We start from the raw sequence: 27,389 nt of genomic DNA, 5'->3' as shown, positions 1-27,389 counted from the left end.
TATTAAAGCGGGAGTCCGCCGTTTTTTTTTTTTTTTTTAAAAGCCAGCAGCTACAAATACTGCAGCTGCTGACTTTTAAAATAATGACACTTACCCACCCAGCGCGCCCGCGATGTCGGCACCCGAAGCCGATCTCTCGATCGTCTCTCGGGTGCTGCCGCCGCCATCTTGGGTATGGGAATCGAGAAGTGGAGCCTTGCGGCTTAATTTCCCGGTTCCCTACTGCGCATGCGCAAGTCGCGCTGCGCAATAAAGATGGTCCCCGCTGTCTCTGGGATCTGTGTTTTTCCCAGCAGGCAGCGGGGGACTTTTGGAAAGGGGCGTAGATTCAGCGGAAAAGGGGCGTACCTTCTGCAGAATCTACGCCGGAAGTGGGTGCAGATACCTGTACTGTACAGGTACCTGCACCCCCCTCCCCCCTGAAAGGTGCCAATTGTGGCGCCGGAGGGGGGGAGGGTTCCAATGAGCGGAAGTTCCACTTTAGGGTGGACCTCCGCTTTAAGGATTTTGCTGTGTTTAACAAATGCGTTGGGTTATTGAGTTTTTATAATCTAGATATTGATTGTGCAGTAAGGTGAAATAGAATAACGCAAGGATCCAACTGGATTATATATTTTTGTATTATAAACGCCATATTAATAACTGTCTGCCAATAATTTTGAATGAAAGGGTAGGACCAGCATGGCCTCCACATTCTCTCCAGCATAGAGGAGAATTAGAAGAGAACATTGAATGCAACTTAACAGGTGTACAGTACCATCTAACAAGCAATTTATAGTTAATTTCCCCTATTTTGGAAGAAAGGGAGGTAATGTGAGAAAGTATCAGAGTCTTATCTCTTTGTGTATTATCGAGACTGGACTGCAGGTCTGTTTCCCAAACGGGTTATAGATACGCTGGATATCCAGACTCTTGAATTTTTAAAATTGTGATATTTGTGAAAAATTGTGAAAATTTATAAAATTGTGATATACAATGCTGGGGAGAATCCACCCGTCTAAATATTGCCTCTACTTTAGTTAATTTGTTTAACCACTCGCCGTCCACCGCACGCCGATATATGTCGGCACATGCCGAAATTGACGCTCTTTTTTGTTTATAGCGCAAAAAAATAATAACCGCAGAGGTGATGAAATACCACCAAAAGAAAGCTCTATCTGTGGGGAAAAAAAGGACATCAATTTTGTTTAGGTGTAATGTCGCACAACGACGCAATTATCAGTTAAAGCGGCTCAGTGCCGAATCGCAAAAAGTGCTCTGGTCAGGATGTGTCCGCCATAATGTCGCAGGCATGATAAAAATCGCGGATCGCCGCCATTACTAGTAAAAATATATATATATATATATATATATATATATATATATATATATAAATAATAAAAATTCCATAACACTATCCCCTATTTTGTAGATGCTATAACGTGTGCGCAAACCAATCAATAAACGCTTGCTTATTGCGATTTTTATTTTTAAACCAAAAATATGTAGAAGAATACGTATCGGCCTAAACTGAGGAAAAAAATGTTTTTTTATATATTTTTTGGGGAGATTTATTATAGCAAAAAGTAAAAAATAATGTGTTTCTTTTCAAAATTGTCGCTCTTTTTTTGTTTATAGCTCAAAAAATAAAAACCGTAGAAGTGATGAAATACCACCAAAGGAAAGCTCTATCTGTGGGGAAAAAAAGGACGTCAATTTTGTTTAGGTGTAACATCGCACGATGGCGCAATTGTCAGTTAAAGCGGCTCAGTGCCGAATTGCAAAAAGTGTTCTGGTCAGGAAGGGGGTGAAATCTTCCGGGGCTGGAGCGGTTAATGATCGAATAGGTTGTGATAAACTGCCTACAAAATGAAGATAACTGAGTATATCGCCAAATATAACCAAATCTCCATGTACCTATATCTTGTTGGAGCACAAGGTTAATCGCGTAGGTTTCACTTTAGCGTTTTTCGCTCACATGGTGAAGTTGGGGTTTGTCCTCTAAAAAACATGACCTAAACCAGCGATGGTGAACCTTGGAACCCCAGATGTTTTGGAACTACATTTCCCATGATGCTCCACTACACTGCAGAGTGCATGAGCATCATGGGAAATGTAGTTCCAACACATCTGGGGTGCCAAGGTTCACCATCACTGACCTAAACCCTTCATCTAAGGCAGCCTTTCTCAACCTTTTCAACACAGAGGAACCCTTGAAATAGTTCTCTGGTCTCGGGGACCCCCTGCTAAAAAATTAGAAATCTACAACTCATGATACAATAGTGTGATGGTCAGTGGGAAGAATGGTCCTTACACTTGTGGTCATTGGGAAGAATTACCTCCTTACAGATAGCTGAAAAGATCAATGGTGTTTGTGGAAACTTATCCAAGAGGCAGAAATCGCCCAATGCTGAAGGAACCCCTAGCAACCTCTGAAGGAACCCTGGTTGAGAATCACCGATCTAAGGAATCAGGCAAAAAATAGGAATGGTATAACAAGGGCATCAAAGGAGAATTATATTTCCATGAATATTGGGAGTGCAACGAGTCCCATATAGCCAAGGTGGATCCGGTCAGGGCTGATACTGAAGGTCTTAAGGTTCTATATTTATGTGAGAGCTGTACAATAGCCAATAGATCCGTTTCTGCCATAGTATGTTCCATCTGCAGAGGCGGCTCTAGGTTTTGTGAGGCCCTAGGCAAAACTTAGACATGAGGCCCCACTCGCGCCCATAATGAAAAAAATAATTCAAGCAAGTTATCAGTGGTGGATGAGACAATGGAGTCAGGGGTGATTCTGGGCTAGGACAGAAGTATCATCACTACTGGGAGGCTTGACAGGCAGGAGAAAGATCAAGTATATGACAGGAGTCCCACCATTGCTGGGGAAACTTGACAGGCAGGATAGGGATCCTCCTTCTGTCAGCTCTTTTTCCTGTCTGTAGACATCAGAGGTGAGGAGGCAGCCAGCATCTCTCCCCGAGTTCAGATTGCAGTGCGTTGGACACCAAACAGCCCACACAAGCTGAGGGCGGGTGTGCCCACATTAGCGCCACCCTGCTGGGGAAATCACTGGAGCCACTTGGCTCAGCACCAGCAGGATTTAGCCTGGATACACAGGCAAGGTCCTGGCAATGCAGGTAATTTACCAGAGCAGAGAGGATCACCGCTTAGGGAGAGAGACATTCCCCAAAAAGTGATGCTCTGTGTGCGGGTCGGCCAAATTAGGCAGCTGCGAGGCCCCTGTGATAGCGAGGCCTTAGGCCACCGCCTAATTTGTCTAATTAAAGAGCCGCCTCTGTCCATCTGTACCCACAACCTGGAATCCTCTGCATATTTCCAATCTGATATTCGGGTTAGGACTATTGCTTGGTAATATAGCCTAAGATTAGGAAGAGCTAAACCTCCGGTGTCTTTAGTGCGATACAGTACATCCCGGGAGATTCTAGAACATTCTCCTTTCCATATAAATGGGAAACCAAGGACTGAAGGGTAGGAAAAAAAAACAGAAGTGACTCCAAAGGGAATCATTTGAAACATGAATAAGATACGTGGCATTAAATTGCATTGCCTGTCGAAGTAATCGCTTCCTGGACCATTATTTGACATCAGCACATGTGGTGACCCATGGCAGCCAATTTCAGATCAGACATCACATCGCTGGTTCCCCGTCCTCTCCCTGGAATGGAATTATTAGTGTTTTACCATCGCACATAGAAGCCGGGTGTAGTCTCTATTAGGCTGCTGGGTGTATTACTCCTGGAAAGCCTTCAGACTGTTCTGACTGCATCCCTTAAAGAGCGTTACATACATCAATAAATACAGAAATGCAGACAAACAGAATTTAATATGCTTTGTGGATATCTTTTAATCTGTCTGCTTCTTTGCTTTCTTTATATGTTAAAGAGGACGTAAATCCTGATGGGTTGCTGCAAAGCCTAACGGGCTAGTATGCATCATATACTAGCCCATTATGTGCCCCTTACCTGCAAAAGAATCCAGCGATGTCCCCTGTGTAGACGGCGTCCATCTTCTGGCCCCTCTTCCTTCCAGGCCGCGGACTCTGGCTCTGTGATTCGCCGGAGCCACGTGACATCACTTCCGCGCACGCGCATGGGAGCCGCGATTAACGATACCGGCTAGGGAAGAAAAGGCACTTAGTTCAGTTTCTTCCCCATGCATGCGTCGTGGAAATTTTCGGCGGACTACAAGTGAAATATCTCTTATACAGCGCACGTTTAGGAGATATTTCCACTACCTATAGGTAAGCCTTATTCTAGGCTTACCTATAGGTAGAAGTCCAAAAAGTGGGTTTACAACCACTTTAAATGTATATACAGAATACTCTCCGACAAAAGCATTAGGGCATGGCTATATTCACAGATCAGCCATAACTTTATGATCACTGACAGGTTAAGTGAATAACATTGATTGTTGCGTTACAATGGCATCTGAAAGTGGGTGGGATACATTGGGCAGCAAGTGAACATGTTCTCCTTGAGGTTGGTGCGTTGAAAGCAGAAAAAAATGGTCATTGCAGTTTGTTGTGTATGGGGGTGCGTAGTCGCAGACCAGTCAGGGTTCCCATAATAACCCGTGTCCACAGCTAAAAGCACCTACAAGGGGCACGTGACGTGAGCATCAGAACTGGTCCACAGAGCAATGGAAGAAGGTGGACCTGGTCAGATGAATCACGTTCTCTCTTACATCCTGTGGACAGCCAGGTGGGTGTGCGTCACTTACCTGGGCAATAGATGGCACCAGGATGCAGCATGGGAAGAAGACAAGCAGGCAAGGGGCAATGTGATGCTTTGGGCAATGTTCTGCTGGGAATCTTTGGATCCTGCCATTCATGTGGATGTTACTTTGACACCTACCACCTACCTAAATATTGTTGGCGACCAATTTATGGAAACAATATAAAACGCATAGCATTGAGTAACACAACAAGTTTGGCCTTTATATTCTCCAGATCTCATTCAAATTGAGCCTCTGTGGGATGTTCGAGAGAAACAGAAAAAGTCTGATCCATGGAGGCCCCACCTCGCAACTTACAGGACTCAAAGGTTCTGCTACTGACGGATTGGCACCAGATACCCAGGGCCGGGACAAGGGATGGGCAGAAGGCGCGGCTGCCCTGGGCACTGTGGTATCATGTGAGGTGGGGGCACCACAAAGAGGTTGGGGGAATTTGGGGGGCAGTGGGGGATAAAAATTGTTCTAGGAGGGGAAATTTGGGGAGGTGTGCTAGGAGTGGTGATTTGAGGGGATTTGTGCTAGAAAGTAATATGGTAGGGGGGAGAGGATTTGTGCTAGGAGAGATTTTTTTTTTGGGGGGGGTGGTGTTGTGCTAGCAGGGATGATTGGGGGTATTTGTGCTAGGAGGGGAAATCTGGGGGGGGGTTTGTGCTAGGGTGGGGGATTGGGGAGAATTTGTGCTGGGAGGGGGTTGTGTTTTTGGAGGGAAATTTGAGGGGGGATAGGATTTTTACTAGGAGGGGGGGATTTGTGCTGGGGGGCATATGGCAAATGAGAGAATATGAGCTAGGGCAGTGATGGCGAACCTTGGCACCCCAGATGTTTTGAAACTACATTTCCCATGATGTTCAACTATACTGCAGAGTGCCTGAGCATCATGGGAAATGTAGTTCCAAAACATCTGGGGTGCCAAGGTTCGCCATCACTGAGCTAGGGGGTTGTGGGGGAGGGGGCATAGATTCGTGATGGGAAGAGGATTACAGCAGGGGGCTGATTTGTATTGGGAGGAGGGGTAATTGAAGCGTAGAGGGTAAGCATGCAGATTAGTGCTTATTCTTTATTTTGTGTGTGGGGGGGGGGGGATTTTTGCTGATAAATAATGCTCATACATCTTGGGGGGGCGCAAATTGGCAATTTTTTTATACACTGTCCCTTTAAAAAAAAAATGTATCACTTTTATTCCTATTATGCCGCGTACACGCGATCGAAATTGTCCGGCATACTTAGTCCGGCAAACAATCCGGCGGATAGTCCGACGGACTTTCTACCGAACGGCCACACACGGAAAGTCCGGCGTTTGCTAGCGCAATCACGTACAGCACCTACGACGGGACTAGAAAAAGGAAGCTCAGTAGCCAATAGCTTCCTTCTCGTACTTGCTTCTGAGCATGCGTAATTTTTAGTCCGCCGGACTAGCATACTCACGAACGTATTGTCCACTGAAACCCAAGTCCGGCGGAAAGATTGGGCTGCAAAAATAATTTCTAAGTCCGCCGGACTTTACGCTGAGAAAGTCCGCTGAAGCCCACACACGATCGAATTGTCCGGTGAAATGCGTTTCGGCGGACTAAGTACGCCGGACAATTCGATCGTGTGTACGCGGCATTAGAAGGAATGTAAACATCCCTTGTAATAGAAAGAAAGCATGACAGGACCTCTTTAATGTGAGATCTGGGGGTCAAAAAGACCTTGGATCTCACATTTACACTTAAAAGCAATAAAAAAGCTGTAAAAAAAAAAAAAGAAAAGCATCGGATCGTCCCTACCGCTACCCACGGCTCTGATATGCAGCGGAGATGACCGGGACATGGCGGTCGGGGGGTCGGGGGGGTAGTTGAGGCATAAAAGTGATCTTGCGGCGAATCTGCCGCGGAGACCACTTTTATCTTAAAGCGGACCGTTGAAAAAAATACCGGGGTTTTGGCAGCTATTTGCTGACATAACAACGGTATTTAACGTCAAAGTACCGACGTATAACGGCAAATGGCAAACCTTGATGGTACAGGGACCCTGCAACTTTGCAAAAAATCTTCCCGTCTGCGCCAGCCACTTGCTGGCGTTGTGAAACCTCAGTCGGAACGTATATGCATGTCTGGTGGGACTGTGAAAGGATCCGCCCCTTCTGGACGCAGGTTTTCGAATGTTATAATCTTATAGCTGATAGACCAGTTCCTATCTCTCCGAAAATTGCACTACTCTCCATACTGCCCGGGTCTATAAAGTCGCAGAGACAAAGATTGCTTCGTTTCTTCATGTCCTCTGCTAGGCAACTGATACCCGCTTATTGGAAGACAAAGAATACTCCCCCCATTGTCACGGTGGGTATCAATTATGAATGACACCACGAGAATGGAGGAGATGCTGGCATTGGACAATGACACTTACACCAAATTTATATCCCAATGGTCGATATGGCTCCACTTCTCCTCCTCTGACATGTTATTGAACAAAATCTTGGACACATAGGGACACTCTGGGCTCCCTTTTACCCTACCCCCCTGTGCATAACCCTCACCTCCTCTCCCCCTCCCTCTACTCCCCTTCCTCCCTACTGTCCTGTTCACCCCCTACCACCTTGTGTCTTCTTTGTTTTGTTCTTCTCTTTCCTCTCTTCTCTCTTTTTTTCTGTCTCCTTTATGTTATTTATTACAAACTGCCTCATGTAGTAACCTATGAGCATCTCTCATTGGTATGACCCAGGGCCGTCTGTAAGGCAGGGCAAAAGGGGCAGCTGCCCTGGGCCCTGTCATTGTTGTGGGGCCTAAAGCAGCTGCCTCATACTTGCCAACTATCTCAGTTTACATTCCTTTGTCCCTTGAAGTTTTAGTCCTGTACTGCTACTAATGCTGCCCAGCTCTGCCCTATTGTTGTGTACAGATGACTCACCTGCAGACCTGTGTTTACATGTAAATACTGGCATTCATATGTAAATAGCAGTGACATGCATATTTAAATAGCTGAAGCCAACTGCATTGATATGTAAATAAAGGCAACATTCATAGGTATATCATGCCCCCCCCCTGCAGTGAGGAGAAGATGTGCTGTAACCTATAGCAACCAGTGAGTAGTATTACTGTACAGCAATCTCTAGCAGCCAATCAACAAGCAGAAATGTGCTGTAACCTCTAGCAACTAATCAGTGAGCCTTAAGGAGTGCTGTAACCTCTAGCAACCAGTCAGTAAGCAGTAATGATATGCTGTAACCTCTGGCAACCAGTCGCAATCACTGCCTGATCTGATACAGTAAACTGATTTTAAATCTAGCTGCTATATATTGTATGTCTCAGAGAAGGTGGAGAGCAAAATTGCATGGGGGGAGGGGGGCCCTAAGAAAATTTTTGCCCAGGGTCCAATCAATATTAAAGACGGCCCTGGTATGACCTCGTGGATCAAAGAACAGGTTCTCTTCCCAATTCTCCATGTTTACTGACGGGGACCAGCTGTGGACGATAGTCATTGGCTGGCCTCCCGTAAATGTATTTCTGTTTCTGTTCTTTGCATACATTTTGTCTCATGATGTTTACTGTTTTACTGTCTTTCTTGAAAAAGCACCAATAAAAATACTTTCAACACTAAATTCGCACTTAATTCGCAGCGCATACGTGTGAACCTGCACTCAATGCACCAAAAAAAAAAAAAAAAAATGATGAGAAAACCATGGGCAGATTTTTATTTGTTAAAGGGCCAGCAATTCTGTATTATAAATTACTCCTCTAAAATAACAGAATCTCACTGGTCCTTTATACGTATTCCTACATGTTTGCCGATCAATGATTGGCTCCAGGGAAGGTGGGCGTGTCTCTCCGGTGACAGCTCTGAGGGTGAGGACGTGCAGCTACAACACGCTGTAACTGGGGGAGGGGTTTGCTGGCTGTTGGTCAATGAGAGGGGCTCGGCTACCCAACCCCACCAGGACCTCCCACTCTGGTGACAAGCTCTACATCCAGCAATAGGGAAGTTGATCTGTATTGGTCTAGCAAATGACAGTTCCTGCCCACTCCAGCCCCTCCTATTAAAGTGGTAGCTCCAGGAAAACCATCCAGTGCATGCAGCGTTATTCCTTCATCTGGTTAGCTGTTTATTTTTAGGGAAAATCCTTGAAGAACCCTCTGAGTGCCCATTACTTTATTTTTGCATAGCTCCCAACTGTCCCTGATTTCGAGGGACTGTCCCTGATTTGGAGCAATGTCCCTCTGTCCCTCATTCCTCCTCATTTGTCCCTCATTTTGGTCTGATCTATATAGTTGCACTTTTTATCTATCAAAACGTTTTTCCCAGCGCTAAACCTTTCATCTTGTTTCTAAATTTCTGCATTTGTAAATTCCAAAAGCCAATATAAAGGAATAGTAGTGGTAAAATGGCACTTGTGGGTTTAACCAATCTTGTTTTTTTGTACAATTCTCCTTTAAGGGGGCGTGGCAGGGGGTGTGTCCTATGCTGGCATACTTTTGTTGATAGGTGTCCCTCATTCCCATCTCAAAAAGTTGGGAGGTGTGTTTTTGCACTGAGGGTAGCCATAGAAGACCCCATCTCTGCCACTGCCGAATGGCTAGGGTGCCCCACTCAAAGCTCTGAGATGCCAATCAGTTCTTAGGCTACCAAGCTTTGGCAGTGCTGCTATCCTGTTCCTGGGCACTTTCCACAGTACGTTCTTCAAATAATTAGCGCAAACTGTTGGCACTATATAAATCCTGTAGAATCATTATTATTTATGACTATCCAGTGTTTGAGTCCCCATAACTTCTCCAGTGCTTGAGCCCTGAAAAGGGGGAGATCTTTGAGCACTTAAAACACGCTGGATCTTTTTCGACTTCTTGTATGAATTTAAATTAGCATGAAATTGCTTTTGGACCCTTAGTTCCTTGGTCTGGTGCTCTCCTTAGAGTTTCTGTACTGCTGGATGGTGGAGAAATCCTGCTAAAAACATAACCACGCCAACTAGTTGGCAACCTACCAACCTTTGGCAACGCTGCTAGCTTGGCTCACTCAGAAACTCATTGGCTTCCAGCACACAATCTTTTCTCCGAAACTCATTAAAAAGCAATAGGTTTCCAAGGTTGGTTGTAGAAGAATGCTCCTTACATTGGTGGTCGGTGGGAAGAATGCTCCTTACATTGGTGGTCGGTGGGAAGAATGCTCCTTACATTGGTGGTCGGTGGGAAGAATGCCCCCCTTACATTGGTGGCCAGTGGGAAGACTGCTCCTTACTTTGGCAGCCAGTAGGAAGAATGCCTCCCTTACATTGGTAGTAAGAGGAATGTCCTCCTTAGGCTCGGTTCACACAGGGGTGGCACGACTTGCAGCGCCGCGACCTGCACACGATCAGCGGCGACTTGCAAAACGACTTCTGTATAGAAGTCAATGCAAGTCGCCCCAAAAATAGTACAGGAACCTTTTTTCTAAGTCGGAGCGACTTAAGTCGCTCCTATTAGAACGGTTCCATAGTACAGAACGGAGCGCGACTTGTCAGGCGGCGAAGTCGCCTGGACAAGTCACCCCTGTGTGAACCGAGCCTTACATTCATGGCCAGCAGGAAGAACGTCCCCCTTACATTGGTGGCCAGCAGGAAGAATGTCCCCTTTACATTGCTAGTCAGTGGGAAGACTTAACCCCCTTACATTGGTGGCCAGTAGGAAGAAAGCCCCCCTTACATTGGTGGCCAGCAAGAAGAATGTCCCCCTTACATTGGTGACCAGTAGGAAGAAAGCCCCCCTTACACTTGTGGCCAGCAAGATGAAAGTCCCCCTTACATTGGTGGCCAGCAAGAAGAATGTCCTCCTTACATTGGTGGCCAGTAGGAAGATTGTTCCCCTTACATTAGAGACCAGTAGGAAGAATTTCCCCCTTACATTCGGTGGCCAGTAGGAAGAATTTCCCCCTTACATTGGTAGTGAGTGAGAAGAATGTCCTCCTTACATTGGTGGCCAGCAGGAAGACTATCCCCTTACATTGGTGGCCACGCAGAGGTGCATTAGGTTAATGCGTTGACATGCGTTCTGCTGCATGCATTTTTTTCAACCTATTGCTCTGGAAAGATGTGAATGTTCCCTGTCTAGTAACTGGGGGAGGGAAGGTTCACTTTGCAAAGTGCAGTTGCTCTAGAGCTTAGTAAATGAGATAAAGCTTCACTTTGGAAAGAATATCCAATCACATGGAAGGAAAATTTAAAAAAAATGAATTTTAGCTTGAATGTGATTGGATGATGAAAGTCAGCAGGGCGCCTGCTGATTTACTAAGCTCCGAAGCAAAGTGCACAGTCTATTTGCCTTTAGTAAATCAACCCCATTGCAGCCACAGTGGTCTGTACAGAGAAATACCAAGTACAAACTGAACCTGATATAGAAATCCCAGCTAATCCCATCTAATATAGGGATCAGAAGTGGTGGGTCCAGGACAGCGGATGTCAGTCCCTGACATGCTGAGAGTTGTAGTCCCTCACCCTCTAGCTGGCAGTACAAAACCCCTGTCATAGCCAGTCCCTCCCCCCAGTACAGTCCAGTCCCTCCCAGTATGCTCCAGTCCCTCCCAATATGCTCCAGTCCCTCCCTTCCTCCCTCCCAGTACAGTCCAGTCCCTCCCAGTATGCTCCAGTCCCTCCCCTCCTCCCCCTCCAGTATGCTCCAGTCCCTCCCCTCCTCCCCCTCCAGTATACTCCAGTCCCTCCTCTCCAGTGCTCGGCCTGCACTCTGTCAGTCGGTCGGTCGGTCGGGTTGCGGACGATCATGGCACAGAAGATCCAATGTGTGAAGACGAAGCCGTACCAGGACCAGAAGCCGGGCACCAGCGGGCTCAGGAAGCGGGTCACCGTCTTCCAGAAGAACCCCAACTATGCCGAGAACTTCATCCAGAGCATCATCTCGTGTACGGAGCCGGAGGAGAGGGCGGAGGGGGTTCTGGTGGTCGGGGGTGACGGCCGATTCTACATGAAGGAGGCGATCCAACTCATCATCCAGATCGCTGCTGCTAATGGGGTGAGTGGGGGGAGGGGGGGGGGGGCACTGACATCATGGGGTACAGGAGGGTGTGATAGGGGTGCAATAACCGGGCGGGGGTGGGAGTTCTGTATTCTGAGACATGTGGGGGTGCAATATATTGCAGAGGGAATTGGGGTGCTATGTATTAATGAAGGGATAGGGGGGTGCAATAACTTTGGGGGTCCAGTAATTTGGACAGGGGTGCAAAAAACCGAAGAATGTGGGGTGAAAATACCTGGGGGATGTGGTGGTACAATTGTTTCCATAGGGGTGCAGTAACCCGAGGGATGTGGGGTGCAATATATGGTGTTGGGTTTGGAGTATTATGCCTTAATGAGGACATAGAGGTGCAATAACATTGGGGGTGCAATAATTTGGATATGGGTGCAATAACCTGGGGGGTGTGGGGTGCGGTCATTTTGCTAGGGGTGCAGTAACCCAGGCAATGTCGGTGGAATATTTTAAGGATGGATTAGGGGAATTATGTCTTAATGAGAGAATAGGGGTACAATACCTTTAGGGGTGTTGGGTGCAATAATTTGGATCGGGGTACAATAACCTGGGGGCTGTGGGGTTGCAATAATTTTGGATAGGTGTGCAATAACCCAGGGAATGTGGGGGTGCAATATCTTAAAGAGGGATTTAAGGTATTATATCTTAATGAGAAGATAGGGGTGCAATCATTTGGAAAGGGGTACAGTTATCTGGGGAATTATAAGAACTGTTATCTTGGGAAAGGAGTTGGGTTGCAATAACATGGGGTGCAAATTATTGGTGGAATTGTGGTGTTGTGTTGTGGGTGTCAACGGTATCTTAATGTCACCCCAAAAACAGATTTTAAAACGCAGTGCAATTGCCAGAATCGCATCACTTGGGAGTGCACATGGGTGTGAACACCCATGGTATGCGATTCAGGTGTGGAAGAAAAAAAGTTTCTGCACCCTTTTGGTGCGGATGAGGGGATTGAGGGGTAATATCTTGAGGAAATAGGGGTGCAATAACCTGAAGGATATGGGGGTGCAATATCTTAGAGGGTTCAATGGTACAAAAACCCAAGGAAATATAAGGACCAATATCTTAGGCGGGGGGAATAGGAGTAATCTATGGAATGTATGGGGCACAATATCAAGAGAAAATAAAGTTGCTGCGTCTTGATGAGAGAATAGGGGTTCAATATTTTGGGGTTGGCAATGTGCAATATCTTGTAAGAAATTGGAGTGCTAGGTCTTTATAAGGAGATAAGGGAGCAATAACCTGGGGGTATTAAGGGGCGCAATATCTTGGAAAGCATTGGGGTGCAATAACCTGGGGAAATATAAGGGGCCAATATCTTGGGGAGGGAATGCATGTAATAACCTTGGGGATGTAGAGGTACAATATTTTGGAGGGCACCCGGGTGCAATAAATGCGATAGGGGTGCAATAACCTGGAGGAATATAAAGTTCACACCACTGCTTGCAGTTCCAGCGAAAAAAAAAAGTAGAACATGCTGTATTTTTCCTGCACAGAGCTGTACTGGAACTCAAAAATGCACCAGACCCCAGTACAGTGGGGAAAAAAACAGGGACGCATCCAGAAACTTATAAAAAATTGCACTGGAATGCATCAAAAAAGCAGTCAAATACGCACATGCAGAAACTCACCTGGAACAGATCCGGAGGGCGCTAGCGCTAAAAATAAAATGGCACAGACGCGCGCCTGCAAAAGGGACGTGTTTTTTTGTGTTGCAAGAATGCATGCGATTTTGCATGCAATCCCACATTGCACAAATATGGGCCTTAGACTATCTGACTTGTCTGAATGTAATGATAAGTAGTTGTCATTCCTGTATTGTCCATATCAGGATCTGTTGTGATCTTGGGATAACCTTGTCTGTATCCCTTACATCACATGACGTAATGAGAGCAACCAATGAGGTCATTTATCCTCTGCATACCAAAGAATCTGCTGGGAGAGGTGTGTTTGAGGTGTGTGTTCCATCCATAAAATATTTCTATACAGAATGTGTGTCTGATTCACCATCAACAATAATAGCAAACATGTAACAGTAATAGCAAACATGTAACAGTAATAGCAAACATGTAACAGTAATAGCAAACATGTAACAATAATAGCAAACATGTAACAATAATAGAAATCCTGTAACAATAATAGTAAACATGTAGCAATATCTGAATTGTTCCCTATCACTGCCATGGCTGATGCTGGCTGTGAGTTGTCAGGCCAGCTGTCACTTTGCAGCGATGGACGCTTGAATCTCTCGCAGGCCGCAGACCGCGCCGCCACTCAGAGAACGCAGAAGAGGAGCTGGAAGGCGAACAGCTGATTACAGTGAGACGGCTGATCTTGTCATAACCTTGTGGATGGCACTTGTGTGACCTTTGACATTTCAAGTGACCTTGCAAGCATCCAGAATAGAGTTTCAGGCACCTCCTGAATGGCAATGCCATCCGCCCTGCGTGTGCTTAGCTGGGTCAGTATAGCTGTCCATAGACACCCAGGGGGCAGCCAGATTGGGGGGGTTCCTGATAGAGAAAATGCTAAATTCATCCTGAAAATTGCAGGTTCGGTTTTGAAAATCTGTGACATTCAAGTGCTCTGAATTGAGTGTCAAAAATACACTAATGCCGCGCACACACGATCGCAATTCTCGTCAGAAAAAGTTCTGATGGTTTTCCCAGCAGAATTCTGAAAAAGGAAGTTCAATAGCCAGTAGCCAATAGCTTCCGTCTCGTAGTTGAATCTGAGCATGTGTGATTTTTGGCGTGTCGGAATTGCATACACAAGATCCGAATTACCTATAGAAAGTTTTTCCGTCGGGAAAATTAGGAACATGCTATCAATTTTTTGTCTGGCGGAAATTCGGACAGCTAAATTCCGATGGAGCGTACACACGGTCACATTTTCCGATGAAAAGCTCTCATCTGTCTTTTTCTGGCCGGAATTCCGATCGTGTGTACGCGGCATTAGAGGTGCACAGCGTGCAGAATTCTATAGGTATGGTTGTAATTATCTGCAGATGATTACACAAGAAGCTCTGTGAATTTAGTGGGGGGGGGGGGGGGAGGTCTATTCACATTTCAATTCACACCAATGCTATGCGAGAGACGCACAAGATTCACTGCATTTCCCAACGTTTCTCACTCTAAGCAATTGCACGGCATCTGTGTGTTGTGTTGCGGGTGTTAATGTTATCTTAACAACACCCCAAAAACAGATTTCAAACCGCAGTGCAGTTGCCAGAATCGCATTGTGAACACCCATGTGACGCGATTCAGCTGTCTAGGAAAAAAAAGTTTGTTTTTTTTTGGTGCAGATGAGATGCAATTTCAGCCATACAAACTGTATGGCTGAAATCGCACCACACAGACATCGCATGTGATGTGCACAGGAATGTGGTGCAACTCGCATGCTATGTCTGCAATCGCACCAGTGTGAACCCAGCATTAAAGGCAGCAGCGGCCTGCCTATAGAGGGCGCATGGGTGCCGCCTCGCCCCCCCCCCCCATCCATGCTTCCAGACCCCCGATCTACATATCAGAGTGTCGGACTATGGATTTCAATGGGGTGTGGGGAGGGGTGTTTGAAGCACCTGATTAGAGCCAGAGGCTCTAAAAGGCTTTAAAAAAAATAAAAGGTGGGCCCAGGGCGCAGAGCGCTGTGCCCCAAGCCCATCCAGTTGTGTGCCTAGCATTTAGGAGGAACAGAGAGGAGACACGCGGCGGGAGGAGCGGACACTGGAGCTGCTGCCTGCACCGTGGGAGAGGACACCACAGCCCGCCAGCCCTAGATCGGGTAGGTGCCTGACCACTGCCCACACAGGGGGGCGTGGTCCAGAGGAGGGAGGGGTTAGTGCCGCCGGCCTCCTGGAGGGGGTAGTGTCAGTGCTGCCAGCTTCCCGGAGGGGGAAGGGGGTAATGTCACTGCCGCCGGCCGCCCGTGGGGGGGTGCTTGTCTGCTGCCCCCCAAACAAAAACCCTGCCAGCTGCCACTGCTTAAAGAGATTGTAAAGTCTCATAGTTTTTCACCTTAATGCATTCTATGCATTAGGATGAAAAAATCTTCTGTGCTGCAGCTGCCCCCCCAGAGCCCCCCTTTTTCTTACTTGAGCCCAATCCGTTCCAGTGATGGGCATGAGCCCGGCGGCTCCAGCCGCTGTCTCTGTCCTTATTGGAGATAGATTAATGACAGCGGGGGGCGGGGCTGGGTCCCGCTGTCTGTGTAAATAGATGCAGCAGTGGGACTCAGGAGCCTCACTATGGAAAGTGGGCATCCGATCAAGGGGAGGAGCCAGGAGCGCCCGGCAAAGCACCCCAGAAGAGGAGGATCGTGGCCGCTCTGTGCAAAATCTTTACACAAAGCAGATAAGTATAACATGTTTTTTTTTGTTATTGTTTTTTAATCAAACCTTTGCCACCCCTTTAATTCTAAACCTGTACAATGCTGTTTTATAATTCTGCAAAGTATTGTCACCTCTTGACACAGCTGTAGGTGAAATGTAGTCATTTAAAAAAATAAACAAAAAAAGGCCTAGGGTTCCCCTTAATATTCCAACAAGACCCCTATCCAGGTATGCATCCTGAGTGGCCAGGAAAGGGTGGGCAGGAGGGCAGTAACCCCCCCCCCCCCACCTTCCTATACCGTGCCTTTCAACATTCGGGGGGGGGGGGGCTACAAAGTTTGACCCCCTTTCCTTTGCCATACATCATTGTCCCATTGTTCAAGAACGAGGGACTCTTCCCCACCTCTGTGTGCCCCAAAAAAGGAGATGAGGGTGACAGTAAAATGGGGGAACTTCTGGTGGAATCTATAAAGCCCACTTTTATGATGATAAGGGGCGCACAGCTTTCCACCCCAGGAGAATGACTACAAGGGTACAGTAATACACCATACTCTTCCCACATTGTTTTAAAAGAAATAAAAGCACTGAATTAAAATGCTTTTTATTAAAGTGGAGGTCCACCCTAAAGTGGACCTTCCGCTCATCGGAACCCTCCCCCCCCTCCGGCGCCACAATTGGCACCTTTCAGGGGGGAGGGGGGTACAGATACCTGTACAGTACAGGTATCTGCACCCACTTCCGGGATAGCTCTCTGCGGAAAGGGGCGTAGATTACGCCCCTTTCCGCAAGTGCCCCGCTGCCTGCTGGGAAAACACACAGATCCCAGAGGCAGCGGGGACCGTCCTTATTGCGCAGCGCGGCTCGCGCATGCGCAGTAGGGAACCGGGAAATGAAGCCGAAAGGCTCCACTTCCTGATTCCCATACCCAAGATGGCGGTGGCAGCACCCGAGAAACGATCTACAGATCGGCTTCGGGTGCCGACATCGCGGGCGCGCTGGACAGGTAAGTGTTACTATTTTAAAAGTCAGCAGCTGCAGTATTTGCTGCTGGCTTTAAAAAAAAAAAAAAAAAAACGCGGAGTCCCGGCGGACTCCTGCTTTAACTAAACCACAAACACATACTTATCGGCTTTATATTACGGCCCTTTGAAGTAAATTCAGCATCAATCGGGGCATCCTGCAAGGTAATCCATGTCATTCGTGGTGACCCCCCCTTGCCCACTGATCTGTACAAGCCACACTCCCGCCGCTGAATGACAGACTCTCGGCTGTAAATTGACAGCCAGGAATCTCGGGAGATGTTACGGCCTTGGTCAATGATGTCACCCGGGATTCCCAGCTGTATTTTTCATTACCATTGTCATTTAACAGTGTGCACAGCCCTCAGAAACTTGGTTACCGTTTATTTTATTGCAAAAAAATATATACACAGAAATCCTGGATTTTCAGGGTGCCAAAATGAATGCAACAAAGATTTATTCATAAAATCACAAATTTTATCGCAGATATTAAAAACCAAAAACAATCATAAAACCATCACAAAAAGATCCATGTGGTCATAATATAAGCACGGTAACTTCAGCTCAACATGTTTCCCCATGTAACGGCTTCCTCTGGAGGCTTGTTACATAGGTTGAAAAAAGACACAAGTCCATCTAGTTCAACCAAAAAAACAAAACAAATTACACAATCCTTCACCCACAGTTGATCCAGCGGAAGGCGAAAAAAACCAGCAAAGCATGATCCAATATGCTACAGCAGTGGAAAAAAATTCCTTCCTGATCCCCAGAGAGGCAATCAGATTTTCCCTGGATCAACTTTACCTATAAATGTCAGTACCCAGTTATATTATGTAGATTTAGAAAAGTATCCAGGCCTTTTTTAAAGCAATCCACTGAGCTGGCCAGAACCCCCTCTGCAGGGAGTCTATTTCACAACTCTTACTGTGAAGAAACCTTTCCGTGTTTGGAGATTAAATCTTTTTTTCCTCTAGATGTAAAGAGTGCCCCCTTGTCCTCTGTGATGACCTTAAAGGGATTGTAAAGTAAAATTTAATTTTTTTTTAAAATAACAAACATGTTATACTTACCTCCACTGTGCAGCTCGTTTGCACAGAGTGGCCCCGAACCTGCTCTTCTGGGGTCCCTCGGTGGCTGTCTCTGCTTCTTCCCGCAGGTACTTCTCACGTTTATGCAAGCTCCCTCGCATGGTGAGAAGCACTTGCGGGCACGCTCCCGTGATACAGCCGGGGGCTATAGCCGCTCGCTGTATCACAAGGCCCCGCCCCCCGGCACACCGCGTCATTGGATGTGATTGACAGCAGCGCGAGCCAATGACTGCGCTGCCTTCAATCCATCCACTCCAGCCAATCAGTGGCCAGGCTGCGTGGCGAAGAGGATGTCGGGGGCGAGCGCGGGACTTTCGAGGGGTGAGGTAAGTAAAATGGGGGGGCTGGGGGCGCGGGCACTGTGAGATGTTTTTTCACCTTAATGCATAGTATGCATTAAGGTGAAAAAACATTTACCTTTACAACCCCTTTAAAGTGAATAACTCAACACCAAGTTCACTATATGGACCACTTATGTATTTGTACATGTTGATCATATCCCCCTTAACCGATTGCAGTCTGCCCGCCGTCGATTGACAGCGACAGAATGGCACTCCTGTATAAATCTCCATAGCTGTACGGCGGGTGTTTTAAGGAGTATAGGGCGTGCGTGCCCGCCATGTGACGTAGGAGCCCATGTGCGTGGCCGGCGGCCGCGATGGCTGTTGGCTACCCATGATTGCTCCTGAGTAGGAGAGAATGGAGATCTGTCAATGTAAACAGAGAGATCTCCGTTCTGTCAGGGGTGAGGAGAGTGATCTTTTGTTCCTACTGCTTAGGAGCAACAGTCGGTCTCCTCCCCCAGGCAGTCCCATCCTCCCACAGTTAGAATCACTCCCTAGGACACACATTTAACCCCTTGATTGCCCCCTAGTGTTAACCTCTTCCCTGCCAGGGACATTTATACAGTGATCAATGGCTATTTATAGCTCTGATCTCTGTAATAAATGTCAATGGTCCCAAAATAGTGTGAAAAGTGTGCGATCTGTCCAATCTCCCAGTCCCAATAAAAATCGCAGATCACCACCATTACTATATATATATATATATATATATATATATATATATATATATATATATATATATATATATATATATATATATATATATATATATATATATATATATTATACAATAAACTAAAATAAATACATACATATATATATATATATACACACACACACACACACACGATATACAGTTGGAAGTGCCATATTCAACTGGCACTTCCAACTGTATATCGTGTGTGTGTGTGTGTATATGTGTATATATATATATATATATATGTATGTATTTATTTTAGTTTATTGTGTTACTCGTTGCTAGTCCACAGGCGATGAGATTTTTTGCTTGGATGGCATTTTGTTGCTGTACTTGTGACATTCTGTGTGTTTGTGTGTATGAAGAGGGAGCAGCGTTGCCGACACTCCCCGTGGATCCGATGTGAGGGCAGAGATTGAGTCATTATTATTCTGCTACCGAGCCGAGGGTGCCAAAAATTTGTGTAATCTTTTTAAAGCTTAACTCCGGGCACAAAAACTTTAATTTATTGTTATTCCACTTGTGTGCCCCAGATGCTTTCACAAACCCAGATTGTATCGTTTAAAAGTAGTAGTGACATCATCACTGTGCTGTACATAGCCTGTTGCAGGGATGTGGGAGGGGGGGGCAAGCAGGCTCCGCCCACTACAGAAAACTATAGGAGGGGGCGGAGACAGACCCATCACCCTGCACAAGGAGAGAGAGCAGAGTTGTGGGAGGAGCACAGCAGGCTCCACCCACTACAGGCTGCCTGCAGAGAACTACAGGAGGGGGCGGAGACAAGACCGGTCACCCTGCACAAGGAGAGAGAGCAGAGCTGTGGGAGGGGCTCAACAGGCCCCACCCACTACAGGCTGCCTGCAGAAAACGACGACAGGAGGGGGCGGAGACAAGACCAGTCCCCCTGTACAGAGAGAGAGCAGCAGTGAGAGGTCTTTATTACAGGAAGTCTCACACTGGATTACTGCACAGATCGAAAGGAAATACACAAAGCACACTGAGGGGTCTGTTTATAAAAGGTTTGTTGCACAAATGTCACACAGGCGTGGCAGAGGGTATCTGGATTGCTATGCCTAATCTGGACACTGTGGGTGGCAATTAAAGAACCCAATCTCTAGTTTTTCTGTGTATGGGGAATGGGAGGGGCCGGGGTGTTACAATTACACCATTTGGTTAACAGAACATAGCAATCTTCTTCCTGTCGAACGTTGTGACATTGGAGATTTTATTTCTGAAACTTCCTCCAAACACGACGCTCGCACTCTGCTAAACTATCGCATCAATTTAAAGGATGTGTAGATTTGTAGACTGGGCCTTATATCTAAATAAAAAAAGGAAATGTTCCCAGTTTTCAGCTTTTATAAGGCTCGGTTCACACTATTGCGGCGACTTCAAGTGCGACTTTATACTCTCTCTGGCGCTCAAATCAAAAAAGTTGCATCAAAGTAGTGCAGGAAGCTGTTCAAGGTCTCTGTGACTTTAAATCGCATAGATTGGAACGGGTGCCACTGAAATACTCAGCCTGCGACTTTTTATGTGACTTTGGGGTCAATTCACTAAGGGTTAAACAACGGGCAAAAAAACTGCAGTAAAATAACGCTTGTGGTAAATCAGTTTTGAAAGTGCAATTTTCTAAGAATTTTGCTTTAAATACCAAATGTGGTATTTGATTTTTACCTTTAACCACCTCAATACAGTGCAGTTACACCCCCTTCCTGACCAGACCAATTTTCAGCTTTCAGCGCTCTCACAGTTTGAATGACAATTACTCAGTCATCCTACACTGTATCCATATGAAACTTGCGTCCTTTTTTCCACACAAATAGAGCTTTCTTTTAGTGGTATTTAATCACTAGTGGGTTTATTTTTTGTGCTATAAATAAAATAAAACGTAAATTTTGTGAAAAAAATGCCCTTTTCTTCGTTTCTGTCATAAATTTTTGCTAATTAGTAATTTTTCTTCATAAATTTTAGCCAAAATTTATACTGCTACATATCTTTGGTAAAAATAACCCACATTAGTATATATTATTTGGTCTTTGTGAAAGTTATAGAGTCTACAAACTATGGTGCCAATCACTGAAAATTGATCACTTCTGATCAGGCCTTCAGTACATCAGGTGTACCTAATTTCTTGAGACACTAACAAGTCAGGAAAGTACAAATACCCCCCAAATGACCCCTTTTTACAAAGTAGACATCCCAAGGTATTAAGTAGCATGGTGAGTTTTTTTAAGTTGTCATTTTTTCCCACAATTCTTTGCAAAATGAAGATTTTTTTATTTTTTTTTTTATTTTTTTTTTACTAAATTGTCATATTATCAGGTTATTTCTCACACACAGCATATGCATACAACAAATTACACCCCAAAATACATTCTGCTACTCTTCCCGAGTACGGCGATACCACATGTGTAGGACTTTTACATAGCCTGGCCACATACAGAGCACCAACATTGATGTAGTACCTTCAGACGTTCTACGAGCAAAAATTACGCATCTCATTTCTCAACCACCTATTACACTTTTGAAGGCCCTGGAGTACCAGGACAATGGAATTTCCCATAAAATTACCCCATTTTGGAAAGCAAACACCCCAATGTATAATCTGTGAGGCATAATGAGTCTTTTGAACGGTTCATTTTTTTTTCCAGAAGTTTTTGGAATATGTGGAAAAAAATTAAAACGCATTTTTTTTTTACACAAAATTGTCAATTTATAAGATATTTCTAACACATAGCATGTATATAGCAAAAATTACACCCCAAAATACATTCTGCTACTCCTCCCGAGTATGGCGATACCACATGTGTAGGACTTTTACACAGCCTGGCCACATAGAGAGGCCGAACATTGAAGTAGTATGTTCAGGCGTTCTAGGAGCATAAATGACACATCTCATTTCATTCCTACCCATCACACTTTTGAAGGTCCTGGACCACCAGGACAGTGAATTTACCCACAAAATGACCCCATTTTGGAAAGCAAACACCCCAACGTATATTCTATGAGACATGGGCTGGAGATAGGTACTCGGGTACTCTGATGGCCTGGTGACAGGTACTCGGGTACTCTGATGGCCTGGTGACAGGTACTCGGGTACTCTGATGGTCTGGTGACAGGTACTCGGGTACTCTGATGGTCTGGTGACAGGTACTCGGGTACTCTGATGGTCTGGTGACAGGTACTCGGGTACTCTGATGGCCTGGTGGCAGGTACTCGGGTACTCCGATGGCCTGGTGACAGGTACTCGGGTACTCTGATGGGCCGTGACAGGTACTCGGGTACCCTGATGTGCCGTGACAGGTACTCGGGTACTCTGATGTGCCGTGACAGGTACTCGGGTACTCTGATGTGCCGTGACAGGTACTCGGGTACTCTGATGTGCCGTGACAGGTACTCGGGTACTCTGATGTGCCGTGACAGGTACTCGGGTACTCTGATGTGCCGTGACAGGTACTCGGGTACTCTGATGGGCCGTGACAGGTACTCGGGTACTCTGATGGGCCGTGACAGGTACTCGGGTACTCTGATGGGCCGTGACAGGTACTCGGGTACTCTGATGGGCCGTGACAGGTACTCGGGTACTCTGATGGGCCGTGACAGGTACTCGGGTACTCTGATGGGCCGTGACAGGTACTCGGGTACTCTGATGGGCCGTGACAGATACTCGGGTACTCTGATGGGCCGTGACAGATACTCGGGTACTCTGATGGGCCGTGACAGGTACTCGGGTACTCTGATGGGCCGTGACAGGTACTCGGGTACTCTGATGGGCCGTGACAGGTACTCGGGTACTCTGATGGGCCTTGACAGGTACTCGGGTACTCTGATGGGCCGTGACAGGTACTCGGGTACTCTGATGGGCCGTGACAGGTACTCGGGTACTCTGATGGGCCGTGACAGGTACTCTGATGGGCTGACAGGTACTCTGATGGGCTGTGACAGGTACTCGGGTACTCTGATGGGCCGTGACAGGTACTCGGGTACTCTGATGGGCCGTGACAGGTACTCGGGTACTCTGATGGGCCGTGACAGGTACTCGGGTACTCTGATGGGCCGTGACAGGTACTCGGGTACTCTGATGGGCCGTGACAGGTACTCGGGTACTCTGATGGGCCGTGACAGGTACTCGGGTACTCTGATGGGCTGTGACAGGTACTCTGATGGGCTGTGTACTCAGATGAACTGTGACAGGTACTCGGGTACTCTGATGTGCTGTGACAGGTACTCAAATACTCTGATGGACTGTGACAGGTACTATGAGGGGTGGTGACAGGTCCTCTTTATTGGGGGGGGGGGGGGCAATCAGTATGATTGGTGTACACTGTATGCGGTAATGAGATGTTACCGCAATCTCCTCCTCACACACGATCGGTGTGTGAGGAGGAGAACCCGGTAACATCCTGTTACCGCAGTTTGTTTACATTTTTGTGATCGGCTGTGAAAGGATCACAGCCGATCATGTGGGTAAACAGCCGGCCAATGGCTGTTTACCAGCGTCGGTGACGCCGCCACCGACGTGGACGCGCAGCGCGCTCGCGATCGCGCGCATGCGCCGTGCACGTTCGGGGTGTGACCATCTGTGATCGGCCGTGACTTCATCACGGCCGATCACGTGGTAAACAGCCATAACGAATGGCTGTTCACCCCCTTCGGTGGCGAGCGGTGTCTCCGTGACACGCCGCCACCAAAGAAACAGGGATGTGCGCGCACGATCGCGCGCATCCCTGTTTAAACGGGAGGCCGTCATATGACGGCCTCCCGCCACAATAGGTGCGCCGCCTGGCCGGCGGTCAGCAACTAGTTAATAATAAATGAATAATAATAATTAAAAAAAAAACGGAGTGGGGTCCTCCACCCTCTGCATCCATACCAGCTGTAGAATGTATAGAACATGCTGCAGCAAAAATGGCATTTCCAAAGAAAAAAATAAAAATAAATGAAATGACAATACAATGCCATTGCCGGCAATAGAAAAAAAAAAATGGCATGCCCCCCCCAAATCCATGCCAGACCTTTATCCAAGCATGCAGCCCAGCAAACGTTTCCCAGGGCACCTTGTTACTATGTTGACAAGGGCCTCATCCCCACAACCCTAGCCAGTGGTTGTGGGGGGTCTGTGGGCAGGGGGCTTATCGGAATCTGGAAGCCTCCTTTAACAAGTGGGTATGCATGGGGGCGGGTGTGACCCCATGTTGTTTTTTTTTTAACTTTCATAATTTTTAATTGTCGGCACGTCTGTCATACAAGTAGTAGCGGCCTCAGCCAAGCTCTGGCTAAACCACGACCCCCCTCCCCCTCGACGCGTTTCTCCCTGCCCATGGGGCTTAGTCGTGGCGGTAGGGATTTCTTGTGGCAGAGGATATTGCATCGTGAGCCTTTGCTATGATTGGATAAACGAGCAACACCAGGTGTAAACTGATGAGAATATAATTTTTTCTAATCATGCATGGTCTTGGTCACTCCAATTTATTTTTATTTTTTTTCCTTCTTTTTCTGTATGGCCAGCACTGTATCGATTGAATGAAAATCATTCATTCTGGTATCATATGAGAAAAATGTTCGTGTTTTAACCTTTTCAGATAATTTTGCATGAACTGTCATAATTGACTCTCGAAAGCTGTGTACTAACAATCAGATTATCAGACGATCGTTTCGAAAGAGGCGTTTTTCGTACGATTTTCTCATTGTGTGTGTACTAGACGTTAGACATCTGCGCGTGCGCTGGATATTTACAAATGGACGAGTGATGAAAGTGAGGTGATGGGAAGCAAATATTACAAGAGGGAACTTCCTCTTTAATGCCCCACTTCTATGCTGTACATGCTGGTCTTCCAATCACCCCCCCCCCCCCCCCCAACCATTGTTGCTCCATTTGGCTGCTAGGAGCAAAGAGAAGTCCTGTGTAAGCTCTAAGTCACGATGAGGAGCTTTTACAGTGCTAAAATCCTCTCTCCCCAACCTCAGGTGACATTGCTGGGTGCTGAGCATCCAAACGCAAAGCAGCAGTGCTGGCACGTGGAAGGAGCTGGAGTGAGTCACATGCTTCTCATATCCAGGAGTAGCGGGTATTTTTCCAAGCTATTGGTGGCCAATACAGGAGTGAAGGGAAGGTTGGAATAAGTTCAGTGGCATAACTAGAACCTTCAGGGCCCCGATGCAAGAAACCATGAAGGGCCCCCCTGAACCCCAGCCAGGGCCCTTCCCTCCGAGTCCGGCGGTGGAACTCCAGGGCGTGGTCACAGGTATGACCTTTGTGAGCCCTGTAGTTCCACCATTGGTATCAGTATTTTTTTTTTTTTATTATCATTTTTATTTTATTTTTAGGTGCCCCATTGGGGGACTGTTCCTAGGCAGGATGGGGTCCCCGTCCCCAGAAGAGATGAGGTCCTTTTCTCCAGGGCAGATGAAGTTACTGCCCCCAGGTGAGAAGGGGTCCCTGTCTCCAGGGGAGGTGGGGGTCCCTGTCCCCAGGGGGAGATGGAGGGGGTATGTAATGGTGTGTGGGGGATGGGGTCCTCTCACTCACCATGACCAAGCTGTAGGCCGCGCACTCATCCATGTTGGCCTGGGCTCCATCCAGTGTGCTGGACGGGCGATCAGCATATCTCCCAGAAAGACCTTTCATCATCTGTGTATGACGGGGGAGGAGGGGGGCTGGCAGACAAGCCTGCAGTGTCCTCCGGGGGGGGGGGGGGGGGCTCTCATGGGGCTTAACTGCATCTGTGTGCTTAAAGTTTGTTTACCCGGGAGAAGTATGCAGTGCAGTGCAGGCCGGACTCCGGGGGCGCAGGACTCTGGTTGGGGAAAACAGACATCGGACTGAGCAGCAATGCATGGAGCAGGAGAGGGGTACTCTGAGGAGCCGGCCAAGGACACAGGTCATGCGGGGAATGCACAACTAAAGAGCAGCCAGTGCGATAGTCGAGCATGGAGCTCTGCTAGTCACCCTCCACCTCCAGCCACCCGTGTGCATGGTGCACTGGTACCCCTAGCTGCCTATGCTGCTGCCAGCCATATGTAGAGGGGGCTGCATGGGCCCCCTGCATCACAGGGCCTGGTTGCGGTCGCGACTGCTGCACCCCCTATAGTTACTCCCCTGAATAAGTTGATGGTGAGACCTCCAATAAAGTGAAGCCTTTGGTTTTTTCCCAGCTTGGGCTAAGCTCAAGTCCACTTTAAGACCTTCTTCCAACTCTCCTGATAAGTTCTCCCATTCTCCATAGTCACCATGGTCCTCCTTCAGGGGTTTAATTCGCATATAACGAACATGTTCTTATTGACGGTGATCCAGAGGTTGGAGATGTGGCCTGTTTGCTTATTGACTCATTGGGGATAGAGGAGAGATTTTGGCCTTTGTACAACTTTTCTTTCAATTCTCTGTGTTTTGATTGCCACCCCTTCACCTACAGCTAAACCATACAGTCATTTACCTGGTATAACCTCCGGCGGCTCTGTACGCTGCTGGTGTAGAGCCAGTGAAGCTATGTTCCACAGATGTGCTCATACGTTCATATACCTCTTGCAGAATCAGTAAAAATAGTAGCCATATTTGCACCATGCAACAGCCTGCTTGCAAGATGTCCAATGGCACCAGGCGAGAAAGCTGAAGGGAGCCATAACTGTAGGATTAATGAGAACAAAAATCATAAACGCAACTGTAAAAACCATAAAGTCGCAACCATAAACACGATGGTTGAGAGGAGTCAACAAGGCCCACAAAGAGAAACTCGTCATCCTCCCTGTGAAGCATAGAGGTAGGCATGGTCTTTGCGACACAACCATGATTAGAAACCGAAGGCCAAGTCAACCCTGGAGTGGCTGCAGCAGAAAAAGTGAAGGATCTGTAGTGGCCACTTTCAATGTTGAGCTACTTTTGGGTCTTAAACTTGCACCTCATGCTGGACCACTAAAGAATTTACAAGAACTGGAGGCTTGTTGCCAAAAAGAACGGACCACTCCAATATATGAGACACTAAAGGGCCTCGTTCACAATCATCACAGGAGACCTAAAGCCCTCATTGATGCTTAATGAGGCAATTCGCACTAATAAAGTGGATCCCTGCCCCCCCCCCCCCCAACACAAACCTTGATGGTGCATGCAACGCCCCCCCGCCCCCGGAATCAGGGATCGGATCAGGAGTGATGACCCCCCCCCCCATCACCCCTCTCTCAACCCTCTGTC

The 27,389-nt window shown here is 47.0% G+C and overlaps 1 protein-coding gene across 1 annotated transcript in view; it reads left to right on the top strand.

Moving 5' to 3' along the window:
* Nucleotides 1–11,373: 11,373 nt before the first annotated feature.
* PGM1 (phosphoglucomutase 1) overlaps nt 11,374–27,389 on the top strand; it is an 85,197-nt gene continuing 69,181 nt past the window's right edge. Inside the window, exon 1 of the mRNA XM_077450562.1 lies at nt 11,374–11,708. Within this exon, the coding sequence (XP_077306688.1) occupies nt 11,460–11,708 (249 nt within the window). The 5' untranslated portion in view covers nt 11,374–11,459. The remainder of the gene's footprint in view (nt 11,709–27,389) is intronic.

The sequence above is a fragment of the Lithobates pipiens genome, unplaced genomic scaffold (genome assembly GCF_037356315.1).
Source record: "Lithobates pipiens isolate NorthernLeopardFrog02 unplaced genomic scaffold, aLitPip1_a1.2 Scaffold_23, whole genome shotgun sequence".
Taxonomy (NCBI): Eukaryota; Metazoa; Chordata; class Amphibia; order Anura; family Ranidae; genus Lithobates; species Lithobates pipiens.
This window is presented reverse-complemented; position numbering and strand designations above follow the sequence as displayed.